This window comes from Eutrigla gurnardus, assembly GCF_963514095.1.
Source record: "Eutrigla gurnardus genome assembly, chromosome: 18".
NCBI classification, from domain to species: Eukaryota; Metazoa; Chordata; class Actinopteri; order Perciformes; family Triglidae; genus Eutrigla; species Eutrigla gurnardus.
In genome coordinates this window covers 4368133-4394128 of record NC_139929.1, presented here as the reverse complement: position 1 = coordinate 4394128, position 25996 = coordinate 4368133, and the positions used below count along the sequence as shown (strand labels likewise).

Sequence of the window (25996 nt, the reverse complement as noted above, 5' to 3'; positions counted from 1 at the left end):
TAAACTCCCCCTCCCCCACTGTCTCCCCCTCCAGGGCGGCGCTCGCCAGCAACGGGGGTCGCTCGTAAAATAAACACAAAATTCTGGCTGAAGACTTTACCTGCCCTGTGAGCCGGGAGAGGAAATGCAGAGAGGAACGGTTGCTTATTTTACCTCGTTTTCCCATCTTCGCCGTTGGAGCGGGGAGGGAGGCGGGGGAGGAGGGGGGGGGGGGGGCAATAACATAAAAAATAATATTATCATGTCAAAAAACCCTGCAATGAAATCGGGAGAAAATAAAACGCCAACCCGCCCCGGAGATGCCGAAGGACGGACGGCGAATTTAAAGGATCGGCGCGGCGTGTTGGTAAAGGTGACCTTTGACCCGGGCGTCTCGGCTTCCAAATCAACACTCTCCTCGCACACTTTGCTTAAGTCAACAGGGAGCCCGGAGTTTCTGCAAATGAACGATCTGTCAGGAGGCTGTTTATATCCCCCTCTCCCGCTCTTTTATTTAACACTCCCGCATTAAAAGGGAAGAGCTTTTTAATTAGCTACGGACTCTCCTATTTTAATCAACTCACAAGCGGAGTCCAGCTGTGACATCCTTGACAGGCGAAGACTGGTGACGTTCCGACGGCTGACTTTTTCCTCCTCGCCGAGAAAAAACAAAAAAAAGAGAGAAGGAGAAGACTGAAGAATTTGCAATCACGAGCAGAAAACAGTTTAGCGAGATAGATAGGTTTTGAATTAAAGTGTAACAGCCTGTCTCTTTCCAACAAGAAGACTGTTTGTAGTCATTTTTAATTGAGTTTTTTCCTGCTTTTTTTTTTTAGTTCTTAAATATACACAACATGTCATAATGTGTTGTCTTCTGTGAGCAGGGATGTAAAAGTTTGCTAATGCGTCCAACTTCAGGACTTCAGCCTGGTCAGTGGCCCTTTTTGACGAACTGGGAATCCCTTGAAAGTCATTGTCAATTTCTGCTTTTACAGGAAGCAACTTGGTTGATTTTAGGCAACTAAACAACTTGGTTTAGGTATAGAGTTGGAATTATTATGCTTTCAGACACAATCCTCTGTTTATTTCTATTTAAATGCATCAGTAATCACTTTTGACCAGCTGCAATAATTAAATAATTACATTATGTGTACCAGGTGAAATGAATTCATGCATTTGTCTGGAGCTATAAAAGACAAATTGAAAATCATTCCAACTTTATGGTTAAAAGTGTACTCAGTTGACTTTTGTCTTCACACGCAACACAAACACTGGTCTCCTGGGTGAAAGTCCTGTTTTTGGACTCGTCCTCTTCCCCACGGAGATCACTCTTTATACAATGTGAGACTTCCTCCTCTACACCAGCTTTAACGACGGCGTCATCATTTCGGGCCACTAAACCTCCGTATTCTCCGTATTCGAAGTGAGAACCGGCGGATTGGATGCAAGCAGACAAGCCTGCTCTCCGTCTCATCCCGTATCAGTGTGTTAAAACAAAAACATTTGATCATACTGGACAATGTGCCAAAATGTGCAGTACACTTAAATCTGCTCGCTTCCTCCACATCATGCGCTTCATCTTCTTTCACTCCGGCAGTCTTTTTTATCGCCGGAGTGGCGTTAAGCTCTTAAAAAAAAAACAACAAAAAAAACAGAACAGCAATGAAAGTATAACGGAGGCTTCTCGTTCCAGCCATTTGATGTAGCTGCCAGGCAGCCAGTGGGATACTTTGAATTGAATTCCCTCCATTCAAGATGCAGCTTTTATTTACATGACAAGACTGAACAGATTGCGTCGGCCTCGGAGAAAAAAAAAAAAAGATAAATGAAGTGAGACACAAAAACTACAAACTCGGACGAATTAAAGCAGATATTTGCCAAACAATTTAACGCAATTAAAAGGGAGAGAGCGGTCGAGTACGTGATCTGAGTCCCCTCACTTCAACCGGCGGTGACTTTTTGATCTTTTATTACACATAGGAGACTCGCCTACTGCTAGGACTTTGATGTGCAATCTGCTCGCTTCTCATACTGTCATGCAAATACATTAGCTCCGGAGATGGGTCCCTCCGCAGTACTCTCGGCGGACAACACTCATTAAACTAATTACACATTGAACCTAAACTGAGTGGAGCGTAATGAGGTATGTGATATTCACGAGGAACTTATGCCGTTGGGAGCGTGCCAACGGAAAAGATTTGTGACGCCGCCATTTAGGCTACACACCTGCCTGAAACCACACACACACACGGTGAACACGTAATGCATTTGTGGGTTTATTTGGGAAATGAGGCTGAATCTGTAAGTTTAGGATTCATTTGTGGGGATTCGGATCGATACCAGTGTTGTGTTTTTAAGTCAAATATGAAAGTGAAACCAGCAGCTGGTTAGATTAGCCTCAAGAGGCTAGCTGTTTCCCCCTGCTGCAAGTGTTTGTGCTAAGCTAATACCCTCCGCTAGCTATAGCCTTATATTTTAATAGATAGATGTGTGTGTGTGTGTGTGTGTGTGTGTGTGTGTGTGTGTGTGTGTGTGTGTGTGTGTGTGTGTGTGTGTGTGTGTTCTGCCACATTCGAAGCCGTTCTTCACCCTGAGCACTTGACTGAACTTTTCAAGTTCAGAACATAAAAACAGTGTAATTCAATTTTTGCTTCATTTCTAAATTAATGTCATTATAATCAAAGTTTAATCGTTTGTTTGTAAAGGTCTGCCCTTCCTGTCTAGTAGAGATTCCTTCCTGTGTACTAGAGATTCCTTCCTGTGTACTAGAGATTAGTCCAAGTAGACTGTAGTTGAGTTTGTGTCTTGCTCAGAGGGCAAAGGAAACAACCAGAGAGCCGCGACGTGATAGATGCCTTAAATCGGCCGCAACCCTCCGAAAACACAGATATACAAATTCTGGATCTTAATGATAAAATGTTTACACTCGATCATGTTTTTTTTTTTTTTTACTTATTCTCTGAATTAAACACACGAGGCCTGTGTAGGCAACTAGTTGCATGCACATTTAATAAGTGATATATACCTCACACATAGTCGCATATGAAGAATGGAACCCACTCCACCATTTCTGATCACAAATATTATTCCATAATTCTCTGACATTGATGTTTCCATCACCTCATCAGGCAGGCAGTGAAACATGGGAAAAACAGCTGTCTCAGAGTTTAAATGCTGTGTGAAAAAGTACACAAGGACAGGAAAGATGAGGAAGCGTTTGAAAATGTGTTGCTTAATTTAACCTGGACAAAAAATAATGAGCGCATATTTGTTCAAAGATAGCAAATTGGGCTGCACATAAGCAACTCGGTGCTCCGTGGGCATAAATCTACGATGCAGCAAAGGTAGAAACGCTCTAAAAAGACTCTGTGGTGATGACAACGTGAGTTATACTCTTTCATACCACCTACATCAGTACACTGGAGCAAGTTGTGCTGGGATTCCCATGTTTAAACCTTATGAAGAAGTAAACTCTAGAAGTAAATATACGTAACACACACACACACACACACACACACACACACACACACACACACACACACACACACACAGCAGGCTGGTTCTGGTCCAGTGCCGTCTCCGGTATTACAGACAGACTGAAGGTCCTGCAGTCTTCTACACCAGGGGAGATGCTATTCTAGGTGGACCGCCTAGAGTCCACCAAGACCAGAAAGTGGGGATTATTCAGTGGCCAAATCCTTGAACCTGAACTACACACGTCGTGTGTTAATGATTTCACACACGATGCGTTCGCTGTACAGTCGTTACGGGAAAACCTGATAAAGAAAAAAAAACATAATAAGAAACTTTTCCTTTTTTTTTTTTTTGTCAGCTTCATCGTTCTGACACCTCCAACATTTCGGTGTGTGTGTGTGTGTGTGTGTGTGTGTGTGTGTGTGTGTGTGTGTGTGTGTGTGTGTGTGTGTGTGTGTGTGTGTGTGTGTGTGTGTGTGTGTGCCCCTGCCCGTGTGTTCAGGAAAGCATTTAATTCTTTGTGCACTCCATGCAACCCTCCGAGAGGCATGCAGAATTAATTCATTGCTACTTTTATACAGTGCTAATAAATTTGCACTGCTATGTTTATTACATCTCACACTGAGGAGAGGGCATCACATTTCATTTGGCAGGACTGTTTGTTAAAATGTTTTATTCTCTCTACGAACTCTCTAATCCTCTGCTTTTTTTTTTTTTTTTTTTTTGCCTGAGCCACCCCTGCCTGCGTTTCGTTCCTCTTTTTATTTATTTTTTCTCCCTTCACTTCGCTAAATGCATCCAGACCGGCTGTGATGGTGTGCGCTGGAAGTTTTCCATGCATCATAATTGTTTCGCTAATTTACTATGCTAATTGAGCAATTAATTCGGGAACAGGAGATTAGAAGGGGGCAAAAATACGGAAATAAATAAACAAGTAAAGCGTTGCGCGTTACCGCCGGGGCTACCGTTTTGTTCCGACATTAGGGATGCAAACTGACTCAAATACTTGCTTCCTTTTTTGCCCTAGGCTAGCGAGTTGATGTGCTTGGTGTGCAGGCACAGAGTTAGCATCCCCAACTTCTGCACCACGGGACTTGCAGATATTCAGCCGCTAACTGCATGCGACGACACATCAATTGAACTCCAGTGGCGTGGTCAACCGTAATAGTTATCACCGCGTACGCGCTTCCAGTGATTTAGCTTGCCGTTTCACTGCTGAGCACCTTTAAACCGAAACGGGGTCATTTAAGTGTCACTGTGTGTTTTTCGACGATCCCAGTGGCGGAGAAATGACACAGAGCGGGAAAAAAGTGGAAAGGAGCTTTTAATGTGGGGGGGGGGGGAGGGGCTCTGCACGATGTGGAGAACAGCTGGGACAGAAAAGAAATCTCTCTCAAAAAGAATTAAGACTTTACAAGCGTGAATGATAGTTCTCAATATTAGGAGGCCATGAATAATGATTTTTATTTATTTATTTATTTATTTATTTGATTAGGACAATGCATATTAATTAACATATCAAAGGGCATCAATATAAATATGCCGGAGTTAGCATAATTGCTAAATTTCATCCGTCGTCCTAAGGCAGGTATTATAAAAACATACAGACAAAATAATATGGCAATAAAAAAAAGAGGGAGAGAGAAAAGGAAAACACACAAAAATAAGTCCCGATTCACACAAAGGTTAAAATCAATACAAAAGGTCAGAGAGAGCCTGAACTACTACTATATGACACTTTATTATTATACAACAGTAAACCATCAAATATAAGGCTCTCCCTGTTTTCTATAAGTACTTATAAGGACCAAAAGCAGTCTAACTACACTGCAGCTGAAGTTCAGTGTCTTCAAGTCATTAAATGACCTTTCACTGAATGCTTTTTTCATTTTTGTGTGTGTAATTCAAAGGGGAGACCACAAGATGGCAGCCACCCAATTCACATCTTAAACCCAGCTCATTTTCAGACTGGCAGCTCTCCGCCGAGCCAAAACAGCCTCTTCATCATTTCTGAAATGAATGGTGTTAAAACCCCAATTTGCCATTTAATTAACCTAATAGTATTATTTTACTGTAATGCCCGAAAGAAAACTCTGTTTCCAAACATACCAGACACTAATTTCTATTAATTTCCAAGGGAAATAAGAACTACAGAAGACTATGTAGTCTGATGGATTTTTAAATTTAGATTAAAAAAAGTTAGTGAGGCAAAATAATTCCCCAAAAAATCAGACAAAGTGAGTGAAGAGAGCTGTTAATTCATGCGACCACCATGGGGCAGAGTTGAGACACGGTAGAGACTCCAGGTGCAAAGGTGTAGAAGTCATTTTACTTCCACTAAACTGTGTTCAAACAAACAATATCACATGGAAATACATGTTCTAATGCAAGCTGTTTATTTAATATGACATGAAAGGGACCATAAAAGTTCCACATTGAAAATAAAAAAAACAACTGTATAGGAAATGAGGGGAAACCAGTATAACAGAGTGCCAGCTGTTGGCCCACTTCTCACCTATCAAACGGTACAGAATGTGAGCACACATCCTCCGCAGTGACATCAGCACAGCCTGGTTACGCACGGCGACGCCTCCCTTCCGCCGCGTTTCGCCAGATGAGTGGCCTTAATGGACGTGAAGCTTGTGAAAGATGGTACGGCGAGTTTCCTTTCATGTGCCTGACTTTGAAGGCCTTCGGGTGACGTCAGCAGGGTCCTCTTTATTATCGTGAGCACGGTCTGAGCAGATGGCCCGGCTGCTGCTTTATAACGGCATACATCAACAAGGTATATGGTATAGTGTTTGACAGAGCTTTAAATATTTTGCCGAGCAATGAAAATACAATCATGTAGGTCCATATAGACTAGTTCAGTGTACTAAAACAGCATATAATGGACCTATTATGACAATATAATATCGATGTAATGGTCGTTAAATTAAAGAATAAAGAGGATAATGAAGGGAGACTTGATTGTATGTAATTTCTTTTTCTAATTCATCACTTCCTCAATTCCTTTATTCTCTCTTCGTTCCCTTAATTCCTTCATTCTTTAATACCTTGCTTAGTAAATTAATTAATCCCTTTTTTCCTCCATTCCTTGATTCCTACCTCCATCTCTTCAGTCCTTTCTTCCCTCCCTGAAGACTTTATTCCTTCCTTCCTCCATCTCTACATTCCTTTCTCCCTTAATTCATTCATTTCCCTGAGTTTCAACCTATAAAAGGACTCGAACCCCTGGTAGTCTCAAAAGCCTCTGCATCACTCATATTTAAAGTAGCTTTTGCAAATTGCTCTTGCAGACCGGTCCTTGTAAAAGAGTCACGATCATCATCTTGAATTTCTCTTTTTTTTTCCTTTTCTGAAATCTACAGTTTCGTCATGCAGCCTGTTGGAATCGAGAAGAGTACATCTCCAGACTGTGTTGCACAACCTACATGGGAAACTGGCTCTTTAAAACCGAACATTGCAAACCAGGGACCCGACTTTACTGTGGAAGGAAACACTTTCTCCTAAACAGTTAACATATGTCCTTGACTAAACCCAGAGGTCACGCTGACAAAACCTAAACGTCATGTTGTGGAGAGGACTATGGGAAGATGTCCCTCAAATGTCACTCGAACACAGTTATGGAGTGCTTTCCCCCGGGGAGTCTTATGCTGCACATAATATGGAACATGTGTACAGTAAAGGAAATGACCCATGACAGGAAGAATAACAGAATTGGTCTGAATATGGAGAATCCATGGGGTTTTGTTGCTCTGGCAAATGTGTATGTGACGTTAATGGAGTTTGGCTCCATATTTAAAGTCTTATTGTCGTTTACACATATATGTATTGAACTGATGAACCCGTGCATCAGTCCAACACGTCACCTCCTCACACAGATTATGACAACGAGTCAACCCAGAAACACTTATATAATTGAGTAAACTGCTTTATGTATTTCTAGAAGATGTGACTGGATGAAGATGTTATGACATCAGGCCTTTTGGGAAGTATACAATTACTGTTTGGAAGTGGAGACATGTGTAAATCCATGGCAAAGAAAAACATGTTGGCTTTCTACCAGCAGCTAGAGCTGCAGAAATGAATAACACACCAGAAAACAATAACTCTTTCCACATTCATGTCGATTCTGGTTTAGCGTTCAGTCAAGACAAAAGAAACATCAGAATGTTGTTTGTTTGATTGAAGCATTCAACAAAATCTCCACCATGAAGCTGATCTATAAACCTCAATACTTTTCTCTTAAATTGGTTATTAGACTTCCTCACCAACAGATCAGGCAGTTCAGATTGGCAGCCAGACCTCCTCCACTCCAGTGTTCATTAGCGGAGCCCCCCAGGGCTGCATGCTAAGCCCCCTTCAGTTCACAGCAAAAACTCCCATAGCAACTTTACAAACTGGTATGGGAAGTGCATGGCCCGGGACAGGAGGGTGTTTAAAACCTCCCAGAACATCATTGGTACCCATCTACCAAAGATCGGTGATATTGGTGAGGAGAGGTGCCTGCAAAGAGCCTAAAGGATTTTAAAAGATACCCACTCCAGCCACAGTCTGCTCCCCCTGATGGTAAATATAACAGAAGTATCTTATCACCAGACTTCAGATCAGCTTCTCTCTTCAGGCTGTGAGTTTCCTCAACTCATCCTCCACCCACCACCATGTTATTTTTTATATTTTCTGTGTTTTCTTGTGGCAAAATGGGACTACAAGCTGGGTTGTATGATGACTATAATGCCCAGTCGAACTCCAGGAGGAAACCAATACTTTTTGTAATGTTCATTTATGCAATCAAAGTGTCAATTCTCTGCCTTTTTCTAACTCCTAATGGGTCTGACTCATTGTAAATTATCATTATTAGCACCATTGTCCTTTGCGTGATGTAATTAAGTAGGCGATGGCGACAAAAGGCTAATCGTCTATTATGAGGGACAAACGAAACCCTGATATTAGTGAGAAAGTGTGTGTGTGAGGTAGAAAGGTGTGTGTGTGTGCGCGGTGATCTGACCAGTAGGGCAGATGCACTTGTGGGATTGATGTACCTCGGTGTCTCATGTCCAAATCTATATGGCCCTTTTAATCCAATGAAAAACGAGAAGTGTGCCGTAACTTTGTTAGAAGTGGGTAATGCAGCCAGGGGAAATGGAACAGGGGCCAGATTTGCAGGCCTCCTCCGCGTTCAGGGTAAGCGCTAACCTGATTTTCACTGCGCTAGCTCCGAGACCAATATCTGCCTGCATCACCCAAAGCCCATCAGGAGTGATTAAATAAACGTGATGGACAGTTTTTTCTGAGGAACCTATTAGCCGTGACGTCCGTTTAGAACCCTGTCGTGTAGACGAGTGTGTCGCATTACCATAAAAGTTGGTGTTTTTACACTCCGAAGGTGTGATCAAGGGTCACACCTTTCTCAGGTGCTACTTTGTCTTCAAATAAATGCAGATCTGAGCAAACTCATTTTGGATACAGAGAAATAGACTCCACATTGGATACCTTCTGAATATTTAAAGCGGCTGGAAACTGTGAAGATGAGCATATTCCTTGATATATAATGAAGATCCACATGGTATCCATTCTCCATCCAACGGTCTGACCAGAACCTCAACTTCATCAATCAGAATCAATCCGTCAGCGAGTAATGCTTTTCCAAATCACCAGGATGACAGAAGGAGTTTAGACTCCGCAAAAAGTTTGGAAGAAATGCAGATTCAACAGATTCCTTGGCACCATTGGCGTATCTCACCTGTCAAAGATGGATTACGTGCGCTGGTGTGTGTATTTATACGCTTTGCGGAGGCGAGTCCGAGAATATTTCCGTAACGAAGTCAGTGTATTATTTCAACGATTCATCTCTTTTGCAATAAAGAATATCTGATACACTGGATTTGCGGTTTTGCTAATATTTCTCTGCCGTTCCCAACCGAAGATGAATCTTTATTAAAGAAAACAGCCGTCTGTTAATAAAGAGAAGTATTTCCCCTACGTGAGGCTATCTGCAGTGTATTCCTGTGATAATTGTAGGTATTTGGAAAATTAAGTATTCTAAATGATTGTTTGGAAAATAAACTAAAACACGATTTTGATTCTCAAAGCAGCACGTTTTCATTAAATTGTCACTAGAAGACATAATCATGTCATTAGAGATATGTGTGTATATACACCATTACTGCTTTATGGATATATTAGAGGTTTATGTCAACATGATTATGTTGACTTTGCAGTTATTAAATGTACTTAATTAACCACAAAACAATCATAGCTTTCAGGTTATGATATCTTACATTTTAATTTAATTTCCGGGAAATATATAGACATTTTACACCTAACCCTCAATCACAATATACCTATATTGTAATAAAACATTTTCTATATTGTAAAAGTATTTCATGTTTACTTTAATCACACGTGTTGCTTGCATGCTGATATTACAAAAGCAACCATTACTTGCAAATTTGAATGTGCAAGGATTAAGCCATATTGATCCAGTTAGGACATCGTTTAACTCAATGGAGACGTAATCCGAACCGATCAAATCTGATAAACACATTTATTTAATCAGCTGAGACAACTGGTATGGATTACATCGTTTTCAAACATCGGAATTAAAGCTGCAATTCTTGATTTTCATGTATCATATTTTTGTTTATTTTCTTGATGAATCATTTGCTCTACGAAGTGTCAGGAAATAGTGACACACTTATATTTAAACCCCAAACTTACCTTTTGTCCAACCAACCTTCCAAAACCCCCAAATAAATGGAGTTACCATCATAAAAGCAGCAAATCCTCACTTTAAGGATGTTGTTGATGTCTGGTGTTTTATCTTGAAAAACACATCTTAAACATCTTAATCGCTTCTCGCAAATCATTTCCAATTAATTCTCTGTTTATGATGCATGGATTTGTCGACTAATTACTTCAGCTCGAGGTGAAATTTCAAAATAAAAGCCTTCCCACCGGTGCTGTTGAATCCACACGAAGAGCTATTTTTACCTGCAGACATGTGATGTGAGTAGAGTGTAGGATTGCATGCCGGGTGTGTTGATGTGGACACTTTCCAACAACAGTCTGCAGCTTGACCACTTATCCAGTCTCTCTCTCTGTCTCTCTCCCTATCTCTCTCTCTCTCCACTCCTCAGTGATTAATTAGGAAAGCGAGTGGAATTAGTCCATCAGCAGGCCGAGAGGGGAGAGAATGAAAATATTTACAAAGCTCCCAGGAAGGGATTTCATTAGGAGTCGCCCTGTGGCCTGCACACACAGAGAGTGGGAGTATTTTAAAACTTGACCCTTAATGTCAAGTCACGTGGCCGCCGACTTAAATGCCACGATGACGTGCGATTATGCAACATCAGGTGGAAAATAAGGAGCCCGTTCGCTTATAGAGTTAACCCTGATGAACACAAAGCACGGTAATGGGAATTAAACTGCCTCGGAACGCGAGAGGCTAAACGTATGGCGTGAAATATCCCAAGGAACCGAAGCATTACCCCACCGAGACAACGTGACTCGAGCTGCAGCAGACGCATTAACTCCACCCTCTCAAGGGTAAAACGTCAACCCACACAGTCTTGGGAAATCGGTGAGCATCCGTCTTTTCGGCTAATGTTTCTCACTTTGCCGTATGTTGATTGGCATGAGATACCCTGCTGCTGTGTTATTTCCTCCAGCTCCGCTGCTCCTCCCATCCACTCCAGCTCTCCCAGCAGGGGTTAACTGACCTCCGAAACACACTGTACGAGCACCCAGGGGGCGGCTGAATGCATCTGTGATTATCAAGGGGGGGGATAACAAAGTACACGCATCTCAAGACCAATTTGGGACTCCAATCCATAGTAATGATGTAAAAACAGGAAAGCAAATTTTCTTTTTTGAAACAACATCTATAGTTATTAGCTACTTCTGAGTCAAATGGTTTACACAGATGAGATGAAGCCAACAAACCGTTCAAGGTTAATACAAGGATGAGCATTTTTGCTACTTAATCTTCCTCACAAAACACATCATTATTTTGTATTTTGGACATATTTTATTTATTACCGGCCCTGTAAAGTCTGTTGCCATGATGTATTTGTCATTTTGGTGATGGAGATTAAAAAAAAAAAAAATGGTTGTGAAAACATGCCGGACCATTTTGGCTCCAGTTGAGGAATTTATTGGCTTAGTTGCCAAAACTTTGACTTTAACGTTCTAAATTGAAAAAAGGAAAGGAGAGGCAACTAACTGGCTTTACTTGTGTGAACTAGTTGGAATACATTAGTTTATTCTTCTGTCTTTTGTGTGCATGGGCCATTATTAACCTGAAGAAAATGTACTTCTATTCTATATGAATTACTCTGTTTTATATTGGTACTTAAAAAAAAACGTTTTTGAGTTTGAAACGGTTTTCTTTCCCTGTGAAAATGTAAAATATTTTTGATGACTCATCCTACATTCGGGGACATAAACGTCCGATTTAAACCTTTGATATCGTGTGATTTGGTTAACCTGTCCTAGCCAAACAATATCATGAACTGAAGGTGTGTGTTTGCGAGAAACAAGCGAGCTAGCTCGTTCGAAGGCGTAGCTGCTCCAAAACTGACGCTCTCCAGGGAAAGCGGCGAATAGAGAAGAGTGAGACGTAAGGAATCGACAATGGCGGCGCACATGTTCAAACAGACTTGTGAGAGAGTTGAGAGAGTTAAGTGTGGTTCTCCAGAGACTCATGTTCTAACCAACATTCAAACAAACAAAAGAAATCTGTTATTGATTCACATCCCACATATTCCACTTACAGAATCTGGAGATGCTCTGTGAGTTCTTTCTGTGTCCCTAAGTGTCCAAATCCAAACACCAGGGCAGGAGAACAAAATTAGAAAACCAGAGCTCCTCCTTCACAGGGATTATGTGCTGATTATGAGACATCGGTGCCATCCACTAACTGGCACTCCTTTAAAAACAGGGCCAAGACAAACTCCCATGAACTAGGCCACCTCAGCACAAAATGATGGGAATGGGTAGGAAATGTTCCAAACGCCTGGCATTCGATAGAAATCGTAGGCAGACACTCGAGGGAATCACATCGATGTTTCTCAAAGGAATTGAAATGAGTTTTATATGAAATAAATACTGTAGTTCCTAACGTGCAGCTCAGAGCAGAAGATGAGTCAAGTTGGCTGGAACAAAGTCCTTGACCTGTTGCTTCACTTCAGGTCAAGTGAACTCGGCGTCCCAGAATACGCAGCAAACATGACGGCGGAGAGGGAGACGGCTGAAATATGCGACTTGAGGCCATTTAGAGTCAGGTTGTCGGACTATAAATCGTTGTTTGTGCTCGATGTCTGCAGTAGAGCTCGGCCAGGAATTGCGTTGCAGCCAATAGCGTGTGCTTGTGAAATGTTATTGCATCTATTTGCTGAGTCGTGGCCCTTTATAAGACACTGGAGAACGATCCAAAGAGGAATTACAGGGAAATATAGCAGGTTATTACAGTGTAAAGCAGCAGCTGAGACATAATCTTAACGTATCCTTTTAAGGCAATAATCATTCGGCCTCCTGCTTGTGCATTTGAGATGAATCATAGCTTCTTTATTGATAAAACCAGAGTCCATCACTGGATTAATAACACATATTTTAGCTTTTTATGACACTGTCGCCGAAAGTCAAGGCTGGAGGCGTTGTGTTACGTCTGTCCGTCCGTTCTCGTTAACGTGATACCTCAGGAGCTCCTGGAGGGAATTCCTTCCAATTTTTGTGATTTGAATTTGGTGGTCACATGACCTAAAAAAGACAAACAAATATTCATATGCTAATTATGTCAATTTCAAACAATTGTCTAATAGAATAAAATGAAAAGTGATGATATTTCAGAGCTGCAGCTACAAAACTTTTAGGGTTTTGTTAAAGTTAGCGTGACCTTCCTAGATTTATCACCTAACTTCTGACATCACTGTTGTAACATTATGAATTAACTTCCTATTAACTTTCCTATTAACTAACCTCTTCACATGTCTGTTTTGTGACATTTTGTGAGAAGATCAATATGACACCAAACACATCACGATGTTTAAAATAGTTTGAGTTTTAAAAGGAAGATTTCCCAACACATTTTAATTTGTTAAAAAATGTCATGTGTGATGACAATAATCCTAATTATGAGAATAATCCCAATGATCATCAAACTTCAGTCTGCGGACATTCACAGTCCTGAAATGTCTAATTTCATTCCTAATCCTGTTTAGTTTAATTGAATAAGTAATTATAACTAAATAGTGTAATTTGATTTCTTAAAAAAAAAAAAATTAAACAAACAAGTACAGAGTTTGTCGCCGGTTCTCTAAGAAAACTACAAACTTGTCAAGTGTTGGATACTGAAACCGTTTTTTGGGGGTTGATGATTGAATGTTTTCACATTCCATGTAAAGCAGGTTAATTAAAGTCATGCTATGGAGGCCGTTTATTTGTGATGCCACATTGTCTTCAGAGCCCCGACCCGTTTCCTCCAAACACATCTGTCATAGACTTCACTGTTTGTTACTACAGGGACGAGGACATGACAAAAACATCGCCAGCGTGGCGAGGAGTCGCCCTCTTCCCGGAGGACGGGGGTGTTTATACGGACCGCGGGGCCCCAGGGGTTATTGACTCAGCTGAGCTCGACCTCTCCAGAGGAACAACACGGCCGGAGGGGGTTAACAGGGAAGTGGGTACGAGCTGAGATACTGTACTCTGGATATATTTACACAGAATCATCTGGAAAGAACCATTTAGTGTCCGGATGTTATTTTATGGACGTTTATTAATATCATTTAATTGGGAATATTCCTTGGTAATGTTAACCGATTGGTTAAGATTCTTTTTTTTTTTTTTTGGAGACTCATGGGTGAGAAAGAAAAGTGGTTGGCGTTCACATGCTGTTTACGTAAGGAAAGCCTGGCGGTGGATAAGGACACGTTCCAGACCCCCGACTACGCCAGTGTGTGCCTGAAACGTCTCCGTCTTACGCACAACAACAGGGTTACAGCCTGGGACACACGCACACAAAGACACATTTATTTAAAAGTTCTGTAAGGTCAATAATACGCCACGATCTATTAGAATGAAAGTTTATTTTCAATTTATCTGTTTACCTTCTGGTAATCTGCGTCTGAGATGTCTGATTGAAACGACAAATTAAAAATAACCACATTTACAGCAACATTCACTTCCTCGCTTGCTCTTATCTGCGTCTTTAAAGCTCCATAAGAAAGTAAAGTACATCCGTTTGATTCAATTCAAACAACTTCCCCACTGATAAGCGTCACAGGACTGGAAGGAATCCCTCAAAAGATCTAATAAAGAAGCTTAAAATATTCATGGGAGAGGTTAAACAAAAGAAATAGTAGCAGGCCTCCCTTTGCACCCCCCTCGGTATTTTCCCATCCCTCCCTGCGTGTGGACGTAAAGGCAACCTTGGGGAGCCCAGACCTAAACAATGTGACTCCTAGAGGCCCTCCGTTTGCAGGCCTTCCCACCGCTTTCCTCCCCAATCTCTCCGACGCTTCCTGTTTGTGCAAAAGATTTGTTGTCTTTGACATATCTGTTCTTTCAGCTCCGATCGGGAGGAGTGGTGGTGGTGGTGGCGGCGACATCGTTTCTGCGTCGACCTCAGGGGGTCAACGGTTTCCGTGACGTTGAGTAGGAATCGAAGCTCAAGGTCAAAAAGTAAAATCCCGAGCCAGTGTGATTACAGGTTCCTCTACATGTATTCTTGACTTCTTCCAACACAAACTAAACAAACAATAGGGGTTTTCCGTGCAGGCAACTAATGAAGCAGGTCAATTCAGTGTGAGAGATCCGGTAAATATTTTGGGAGCCTTGGCGGCACCGGAGGGGTTTGGAGCTATAGAGCTTGTCCTTGACACGTACGCGACACACTGACTAAATAAAAGGCTTGTTAAAGTCACACAGGACGGGTCTCCTGTGGGCCGTTTGAGGGTGATGTATGTAGCGCTTCATGTTTAGGACTGTCCCAGGAATCAGTCCTGTACAGATGGATGTTTGTTATGTCTATATAAAGCGTGAGAGTCAGTTTGTTTAAAAAAAAACAAAAAAAACATGTTATATTGTGTTCACTCCAAGTAAAAACATCTTTTTAAGACAATATGTTTTATATCCTTTAACATCCGACAACAGATTCTGAAACATGAGGCTCAAATGTTCTAAAACTCTGTAATCACTGCAATATATTTAACATAACGAGTTAATTATGTGTCAAATAAGTTGATAAACATGTCTCTATATCAGCATGTTATTACATTACAAGGGTTAAATTATTCATATTGAGTGTATTGGTGTTTAACTAAAGACCATCATGTAATGGGACAAATCAGCCATCAGACCTCCTCCTCTCACTGCCCTTGATTGGATCACATCTATCCTTAATCCAGGTCTTTATTCTGATCTACACACCTGTACAGTTTGGTGCATCTTGCACGGTTGCAATGCTATCAAAAAATGTGCAGATATACAGGATAAAGTTATAAGTGTTGCTATCAAACATGTAGAAAAGATCTCCAAGTCCTGTATCAAAACGTGTCCACACGTATCGGACACCTACGACAACATGATGCCCTGCAGGGATTTACTATGTGAGATGTATACAGATCTAGACTCTGACCTCATCACTCACCGCAAACATTCACCAAGTTCAACACAGGCATTCTGGGAACATAATGACAATAAACTCCTGACAGCAGAGCTCAGATCCAGTCAACACCGTGGCAGAGATGGAGAAACGCAACAGCAACAGCAACAGCAACAGCAACAGCAACAGCAACAGCAACAGCAACAGCAACAGCAGGCAACTTTTTACAGCAGTTTGAAAGCAGAGATTGCAAGGAAGCACACCAGACCAGGGTGAATAGTGATGGAGCACAAGGGCTCTTCTTAAGAATTTGTTAGCATATATAATATAAAAATGTTTTTCTCTCAATGAAACCAACGTTACAAGGTAATATAATCTAAGTGGGAAGGACGTTTGCAACAGTTATTTCTCAAATATGATTTATTACACAAAGGCACCTTCTAGAAACCCAAGCTGTTAGTGAGACATTAAAAAATGATTAAAATTAAATAAATATATTTCAAAAAAGGAGGTTAAATAAAAGACTATGGAAGGAAAAAATAAAATAAATAAATTATATAAAAAATATTGATGAAAAATCCGTTTTTGATCCATGGCAGTCGAGGTGAAGTGAATGTAATAATCGTTGAGGAATAAAAACAAAAAGTCACACACACACACACACACACACACACACACACACACACACACACACACACACACACACACACACACACACACACACACACACACACAAAGAAACCATCCAGAAACAACAGCAAAACTGGGAGGGAGGGATGATGCAACACCAATATAGCTATCAAGTCAACACGAGGGGAGGCCAATTCACATTCCACTACGATTTCAACATAAAGACACCGAGCGCAACAAAAACAACTATCACAATTAATATCCATGCACACTTTGAGTGGATGAGATCTGCATCGAACACTAAGATAGAGGCCACAAACAGAGCAAATAGACATCAGAAACCCCAAGATCTCCTCACTTCGTGGTCCTGAAGCATCGAGAGGACGTTACGTTTCCTTGCAAAGACGAGACGAAAGCCTTGAGATGCTATTAGCGTTAGCATCAAGTGTTTGTGGAGTCAGAATGACAGCTATGTGTGTTTTTTCAAGTCAGGAACCTTGACAATACCTTAAAAGGTAAACCGACCCTCTTCACTGCAGACATTCTGACCCCGTCAGGTGTATCCAATAACATTATTATTATTATTATGATAATTAATCGTTGTGTTTCATCGAGCTGATTGCTGGAACGTAGACATCTTTAAAGTTATTGCTTCCACCTGTGTCTTTTTGCTGCTCCAGATGTTGTGAAACCGGAGTGATCGGTCGGAGAACGATGAGGCAACAGGTTTTTATTTTTTATTTTTATTCATGGCGGGATGTAAAACATGTCAGACCCTTGAAGAAAACCCGATGATCCTCATTAAGACAACGTGTAAGCTCCGCCGTTCTCTCGTCTTTTAGGGGGGAAGAGATTTGTGTCTTGTGTGAGAAGTTTGTCAGTTTGGCAAAGTTTAACTTTTTTTTTTTTTTTTTGACAGGAAACTAATGACTAACACGTGGAGGAGGGAAAAAAACATGCATCTCGTGTTCTCCTTTGATTTGAGTGAAATCAGCCCCTCGTCGCTTCGATTCACATGGATTTTTGATGGAAACCATAATGCAGGTATAAGTGATGACTCAGCAGTTTTGAAGGCTTCAGATTCCCCCCAAGTATTGTTTATCTTCAGCAGGACGGTTTGGCGTTTTGACGGTTTGGCGTTTTGGCGCCACCAGCGATCACCTCATTCATTCCCTTAACGGCCAACGCACCTTATCTCGTTAGAGGGATTGGATTATGGAGGGCCATCGTCCGTTATCACACCTCTCTCCTCACGTATTACCCAATAGATGACAAATTACCATATTCCTTGTTTTTTTTTTTTCCGCTGTCACTGGATCAGATTTCTAAACGTTGCACAACACGAGTCTTGAAATGATCATTCATGTGTTGTTTTTTGGGAGTGAGTTATTATTTCTAGGACATGGAGTCTTACTTTGTAAAGGCACGCACCGTGACCTGAAATAAACACCACCCATCCATTAAAAAAAATAAAAAAAAGCTGGAGTCCCATATCATCTCCCTCCAGCTCCACATCCATATTAAAATCATCCACATCTGTTTCTGCTTGTGCTCGAGGAGCGTAAATCAAAGTTGTCGTGCGGGGTGTTGCAACAACATCCTGTCCCCGCTGAGAAGTATTTAGGGTTTTTTTTGGCGTTAAAGAAAAAAAGAAATTGCTGCGGAGATTTCGGAGCTCGATGCAGAATTCTCTCCTCCTCGCTTCCTGAGGTCGCGCGGGTCAGATACTGATCGTCGTCCGTGGTGCGACTTGATACCGTGCGGCCGCTCACGTCGCTGTGACAGGATACGTGAGGAGCTAATGGATGATTCTTATCATTGGCGGTAATTGAAGATATAATGGGCCCTGATCGTAATCCCCCTCTAGAGGCGTAAATGGCTTTGTTGCTATGCTTCACACCGTTCTCTCTGCAACCTTCCCTTCCGGAAACATGACGGGCATAAAGAGCGAAGAGCGCATGTCATATATTTAAAAAAAAATGTCAGATCGGCCCTCTTTTGACCCCGCGTGACCTCCGTGTCATAGAAAGCTCATTCTCCAAATGACCAGGTCACACCTGAGCGAGCAAAACCCACCAAACAGGACCTCCACTTAGCTCCGAGTGTTTGTTTTTCCTCTTTCTCCCTCCGTGTTTGCCTTTGACCCGGCCGGACGGCTCTCCTCGCCCGTCAACACCGCCGACGCTGAAACCGAGGGGTTTAGAGGCCTGACAGCCACGCCGCCTCATCCATCACTACCCGTATTTAACCTGATCTCAACACCTGTCAAGACCTGGAGAAAGAGAAGAATGGCGAGAGGCAAACATCGGAGTGTCCGATGGGTGTTTGCGGTTGCTAAAAATAGAAATCCCTTTCTTATTACAGCTGGATTACTCAACCTTAAAGTGTGCGAGGGCTTCAAATTCCTCCCTATTTGCACCAATCAAATTCCTTCATCCCACGTGAACTTATTCTTCACATTCATCGGCGACTACCTCTGTTGTACTTAAATAGCCTCAGCAGAGCCAGCTTGGGGGTCACCCTGACACCAACATGAGTTCAAACAACTCCAACAATACACACAAAAAGTTTGACAAATGAGTGACAACTGAATCACACTGGAAAACGGGAAATGTGGCGAGGCAGGCGGGCGAGGGAAGCGGTAACCCAACTCTCTGGCTCCGCCCCCCTCTCTCCGGGCCCCTGATACACCCTGAACCGAGTCAAGGGCGAGCTTGTGGCAGCTATTAATACGGCGTGTCGACGGGTCCAATCGCCATCAAAGCATAAGCATTCCTTCTCCCGCTGTGCAAAGGACAACAGACAGGAGAGAGGGGGGGGGGGGGGGACTGTCTATTTGCTGGAAGATGAGCGCTATGGAGGAGGAAGAGAGGCGGTCGAGATATTAAAGTAAGATGTGCTGACATGTTGTGTGTGTCTGGTTAATTAGAGCATATCGCTGGATTGAATGGTGGAACAAGGCCTGAGATGTGGACGCTTTAATCGGCCTTCTACCTGAGAGAGAGAGAGAGAGAGAGAGAGAGAGAGAGAGAGAGAGAGAGAGATCAAAAGTAAGCATTAAGAGAGAGGAGAGAGAGAGATGGTGATTGGGGTGGAAGAGGAGGAGGAGGAGGAGAGAGAGAGGGGAGGAGGAGGAGAGGTGCTATTGTGTAAGATTGTGTGTGTGTGTGTGTGTGTGTGTGTGTGTGTGTGTGTGTGTGTGTGTGTGTGTGTGTGTGTGTGTGTGTGTTTGTGTGTGTGTGTGTCTTGGCCTCAGAGGGAGAGAGAGAGCTCGGACAATACGTTGTGGACTGGCTCCAGTGTAATTCATTCATCATTGTAGTGTATGTGTGTGTGTGTGTGTGTGTGTGTGTGTGTGTGTGAGTAAGAGAGAGAGAGAGAGAGAGAGAGAGAGAGAGAGAGAGTACTGAGGGGTGTGTGTGTGTCAGACGGTATTCCTGCTCGTCTCGCTCCACCAGTTAAGTTAAATCAGAAGCAGCCACTGGTACACAGCGGTGGTCTCTCTCCCTCTCTCTCTCTGCTCTGAAAGCATCAACAGCCTCCCGATTCAGCAGCGCAGGTAAGAGCTCACGTCACTTCGTTTTCAGGACGATGTTTTACCGACTCTTTAGAGAAATTATAAACTCTTTAAATGTAACTTTGTGGAATCGCCTCTCTCTGATTGGATACGCAGGTTTGTTCCAATCAGAAAATATGTTCATGTAGGTTTCAGTTTCTGGAAATATGTCTCTCATTTCGTTGAAAAATCGCTGATATCACCATGGTAACGCCAGCATTCGAATGCATCTCCAAAAATGACACATTAGATGCGTTCACTGACTTCGGCGGTGCCACCTGTTGATGCTGTTTGTTCAAGTTGTTCATGTGAAAGTCCTGCAGGGGAAAAGAGCCTTTCTCAACTCGAATCCACGACGGCTTTTTGCAAACTTTACCAAGTTTACAATCGTCTCCCCACGGAGAGAGAGCTGGATCAACTTCCTGATAAACAGCTCCCGAAAAATCCGTAAAGAGGAGTTTTTATCCCAAAGACGAGGATGGAGAAGAAAGCATGCATGTGGAATAACAGGGCAAAGAGTCAGAGCAAAGGCTGCTCAACGTCACGCACTTAAACCCAGAGCTTTGTATGCGTTTCACTTTTACAGGTGCTTATACTTCCCCCCTAATGTTTCCACGCTGGAGATAAATGCTCCTCTTGAGAGCCAGTAAACATGCTATTTAATATAATCTCAGGCTCCTCGGTGGAAATAATCCTCCAGGATTGGAACATAAGTAGGAGTGAAAATGATTTATGGTATGTGGTGTTATTGTAAAATCAAAGCGGCGGTAGCGTGTTATTTATAAATTACAGGACAGGAAATGAAGGAAAGCTTGACGGGTTGAAGTCGGTGCTGTTTTAAGCAGAGTTTCGTAAACAGGGGGGGAAAAAAATGCAGACATGGTTGCTGAAGCCAATATTTCCATTAGCTCGCCTCTGGCAGGCAGAAGTCAAGTCCTCTTTTAGTTCATGGACACTCTCACTCTCACACACACACACACACACACACACACACACACACACACACACACACACACACGTATTCAATATCTCTTCTTTACCCATCTGAATATGCATATATAAAAGGAGAAGTGTTTTGGATTGCTGCAGGTTTTCCTCCTTCAAAAACTCTCCATCTGAAGTGCGACGCTGTAAGTTGAGACTCGAGGAGGAAGTGAGTACTTTTAAAACACGCTCTGCAAGGTGCAGTGATGAGGATTTGAGCTGTCGTGGTTTAACTGCGTATTAAATACGTACTCGTATGATATAAGATATCCAAAACGTCCTGTTGACCGAACGGTCCCGAAACGAGGCCTAAACGAGAGGATGATCACGAGCCGGTGTGTTCCCGGTAAGATGAACCTCGCTTCATAATGGGGCCGGTATAAATCATTAACTCCACCATCCAGGCGTTTTAGTGGCTCTCTGCGGGCGGCCAGATGGCGGTGCTCATGTCAGACACCGACTCGAAGGCGGCCTCGGATAGCTCCGTTGATGGGAGTCTAACCCCGCTGTTAGATTTCTTACATTTTCCCATGATTCTTCGGGGAAGTGCTGCTTTTAAATTCCTCAAAATAGAGTTCCAATTGGAATGTGGCCACTCGGGGAGAGCAAATATTGTCCCCAAACTTCCTCCCGAAATCTTGATTTGTATCATTCTTTGTAAGCAACGGCGTGTGTGTTGGCAAACAGCGGCGGGCCTCGGCGTCCATTGTTTGGTCGGAGAGGATGCAGCTTGCCGGCGGACCTTGTGAAGTAGGTGTTTACCTTCCTGTCTGTGGTCACCCGGGGTTTATGGCTATCAGTCAGTAATGTGCCGTCTCACTCCGCTAAATCACCTGCTTCCGAGTCACCTTCTGTCCGTGCCTCACCTTTATGACGGCTCTCACTTACATATATATATAGGCAGCAATAACTTTCCCGCTTTGTTTATATCCCCCCTCCCTTCCCTCGCCTTGAGCATCTCCCCCTCATGGAAAAACACTGGCGGGTTAAAACGCACCCAGCCAATAACAGTAGGCATGTGGTGTCCATTTTCCCCCACATTTCCATTTGTGGTCAACTGAAAATCTTCTCAGCATTAAGAGATTTTCTTTAAAACGGTTGGAAATCCCACAAGCGCTGAAAACCGATACGTGTTTTGGTCGCTCACTTCGGCGCAGTTTGAAATTTACAGCCGCCCACTGTTGTAATCACAGCAAAAGCAGAACACATGTACAGTAAATCCGAGGTCGGCGCTCTACCTACTGCACCGCGGAGATATTTCATCATCCTGTTGGCCTTGGCAGCCACACATCTTCCACACTCGACGATCCCCCCCACACACATCTGCAAGCGATACGGTAGTTGCTTTAGTGCACGCCGGGGGTTTTTCAAAGACTTCATCCGCTGAATCCTGGTGGAAAATGACGGGGCGATAAAGTAGTTCTACTGTAAGGCCTTAATGCCATCCAGAGGGCAGTAGGAATGCAGATAGGGGAACTTGTGCATTCAAATAAGTTGTCTAGGAGCGATGGGAGACACTGGATTTCTGCAAAAAAAGCAATTTTTCTCTATATTTTTAGACAATAATCATCATGACATCACTGTACTCTGTGAGCTGTGAGTAAGATGTTGAAGCTAGAATGCCCTCTTGTGGCAACATGGCTTAGTTTAGTGCGTACACAGTAGCACACTTTATTTAATAAAATATTCTTTAAAAAAAAACAACTAAAATAGCTGTTTTATTATCCACATATGCTATCTGCCCACCGACATCTGCTTCGGTGTTAACGCAACTGCAAACACGTTGTCATTTTCACGTAATTAGTAAACACAAACTATCTTTACAGCTATAGTAACAGAATATACGAGGCTTATGCTAATATGATTACATTAGCCCGCCGCTAATGACCCCCACTAAGCCATTCTATTAAACATAAAGGCTCCCAACAAAGGGGGGAGAATTTGTTTTTTTTATTCCCATTTCACATTCTGCTGGTATAAATGAAGCAAAAAAAAAAAAAAACTACCCCCGAGGCAATTTTTGTTTCCCGCAGCACGCAGGTTTGATTTTCTCACAGAGCAAAGTTTCCACATGAGCCGAATCCCCCGCTGTCCTGTTTGTTTAGGTGTGTGCTGATTAGAAGTTCTCATGCTGGGTACGATGTATCTCCGGCACACCGAGGGTTTGGAACGTGACATGTCTTTTTTTTTTCTTTTCTTTTTTTTACAGTGACTGGAAACTCAAACCCTCTGGTTCTCTCTCTCCTTCCCTCGGTTGTTTAATGGCGTTGTTACCCAAGCATCGCGCTCTTACCACGCCGTCTTCATTAACACAGGTCGTAACACACGAGGCTTGAACCTTCTCCTTCCGGTCCACCCGGGACGGACGCACCATTTGATAAAGCCGTGGCGTTCATTAGCTGAGAGGCGATTTCAAAGCGGGATGCTGTCTCTTTAATGGCGTTTCAAAGGGGCATTTTGTTGGGAATATTGAATAACACACAACATCTGTTTTTCATGGCTCCTTATTTTACAGAAATAACGTAAAAAAAAAAGATGGGGGATGGCTTTAATGTGCAGGCCTTTTTAATGAGCTGGTGCAGGGTGAGCACTTTCATTGGTGCTCGTGTGGATTAGCGTTTATGGGCCATGCCAGTGGTAATGATGGCTCTTCCCCTAGAATGCCTGTGACATTTCTTTTTTTTTGTTGTGTTTCTTTTATAGGACTTGCTGAGGCCTCCATCGCCTCAAGGCCCTGTATCAGTCGCACCCCGCCGACAGGGGCCCCTCCTGTTTAAACAAAGTCCCGGGATCTGGCACACTAAAAAAAAAAAAAAAATGCAGAATTTAACGGCAGGAGCGGCAGACGGGATAGTTCTGGCGTGCGGCATGTCTGGGACCCATGAGTTAATCTTCACCCTGGTGCCCATCGTCTACGGCTGCAACTTCGTCATCGGCATCGTGGGCAACAGCATGGTGGTCGCCGTCATCTACTGCTACATGAAGCTGAAGACGGTGGCCAACATCTTCGTGCTCAACCTGGCCGTGTCCGACCTCACCTTCCTCATCACGCTGCCCATGTGGGCCACCTCCACCGCCACGGGCTACCACTGGCCCTTCGGGGGCTTCCTGTGCAAGGCCAGCGCGGGCCTGGTGACCTTTAACCTCTACACCAGCATCTTCTTCCTCACGGCGCTCAGCATCGACCGCTACCTCGCCATCGTGCACCCGATGAGGTCGCGGCGGATGCGCACGGTGGCGTACGCCCGCATCACCTGCGTGGTCATCTGGCTGTTCGCCTTCGTGCTCAGCGTGCCCACGGCGCTGACGCGCGACGTCCACAACATCACCAACTACACCACGGTGTGCGGCATCCTGCACCCGGCCATCGAGAACGGCCGGCTGAAGGAGATCCCGCTCGCCATCAGCCTGATGAAGAGCCTGCTGGGCTTCCTGGTGCCCTTCGTCATCATCATCACCTGCTACTGCCTGATCGGGCGGGCGCTGCTGGGGGCGAGGCACATCCAGAAGAGCTCGCGCTCGCGGGACGACGAGGTGCTGCGCATGCTCGCCGCCGCCGTGCTGGCCTTCTTCCTGTGCTGGGTGCCCCACCAGGTGTTCCACCTGATGCAGACGCTCACGCAGCTGATCGCGGAGGAGAACTGCGCCATCTTGGAGATCATCGACACCGCCATGCCCTTCACCATCTGCATTGCCTACTTCAACAGCTGCGTCAACCCCATCGTGTACGGCTTCGTGGGCCACAACTTCCGCAAGAACTTGCTGCGTCTGCTGCGCTGCTCGCCCAGCGGCGCCCCGAGGCCTCACCCGAGCATCAGCTCCAAGATGAGCGCGCTGTCGTTCCGGGCCTCCGAGGCGCTGAGCCTCACGACCAAAAGCAAGGCGTCGTCTGACGTCAAGTGAGAAGGAAAGGAAGAGAGGGTGCAAGTTTACTCTCCCCCCCGCTCTCTTTGCTCTAAAGGGCCGGGACGGAGACATTCCATACTTTTTTTAAAAACCCCAACTGTATTACAAAGCACTGAAATGGTTGAAACGTTCATGCGAGTAAGTCCGAGATGAATTGTACAAAGCACATGTGCAGAATAATTTACCCACAAGCCACCACGTGTCATTCCGCACGCATGTTTCTTCTCTCCAAGCAGGAGAAATTAAAGTCAGAAAAACACTTAAATCTGTAAAAAAAAAAGAATCCAAAAATAAAATATATCAATGTAAGGAGAATCTATACACATAAATCTCTTATTCCATTATTTATATAAGATATGCATGTGCTGCAGGATTTAGGATACAGTGCAGTAATATATCGTCCAGTGATAACCGTTCTGTGCTCAGCAGGTTTTCACCACTGATCGATGCTCGGCCAAGTCCGAAGTGTAGCATTAAATAAAATGTGTGTATCAGTGACATATTTGACTATGATAACTCGTCCCTGTGTTCTATATGTGGTGTTAAATGAAACGCTGAGATGTTGCCTCGTCTGGGATCGACATGCTGTATAAAGAGTGCTTACACAAACACTCCAGGGTGATCTGTTGTGGTATTTAAACATGTTGATGTTGTTTTTCTTACTCTGTTAATGTACAGTTTGTGAATATGTGAAAATATGAATAAAATGTAAAAGTTCACGCTCAAGATTTTGTTTTATTACCACATAATGGGGTCAGATTTTGGCCCAAAAACTTCAGCATAATCTATTATCTATAGACTTTTTGAATATTAATAATAATTAACAATAATGTTATTAATCAAATTCATCTTTAACTTTG

The 25996-nt window shown here is 43.2% G+C and overlaps 1 protein-coding gene across 3 annotated transcripts in view; it reads left to right on the top strand.

The window, feature by feature from the left end:
• agtr1b (angiotensin II receptor, type 1b) overlaps positions 1–25849 on the top strand; it is a 226600-nt gene extending 200751 nt beyond the window's left edge. The window contains exons 1-2 of one of the 3 annotated variants that reach the window (XM_084034123.1): positions 19424–19579; positions 23934–25849. In XM_084034123.1, coding sequence (XP_083890249.1) covers positions 24048–25133 — 1086 coding nt within the window. In that variant the 5' untranslated portion in view covers positions 19424–19579; positions 23934–24047 and the 3' untranslated portion in view covers positions 25134–25849. Of the gene's footprint in view, positions 1–19423; positions 19580–20090; positions 20250–23933 lie in introns of those variants that run through there. The other 2 variants (XM_084034122.1, XM_084034124.1) reach the window with 2 other exon arrangements.
• The last annotated feature ends 147 nt before the right edge of the window (positions 25850–25996 follow it).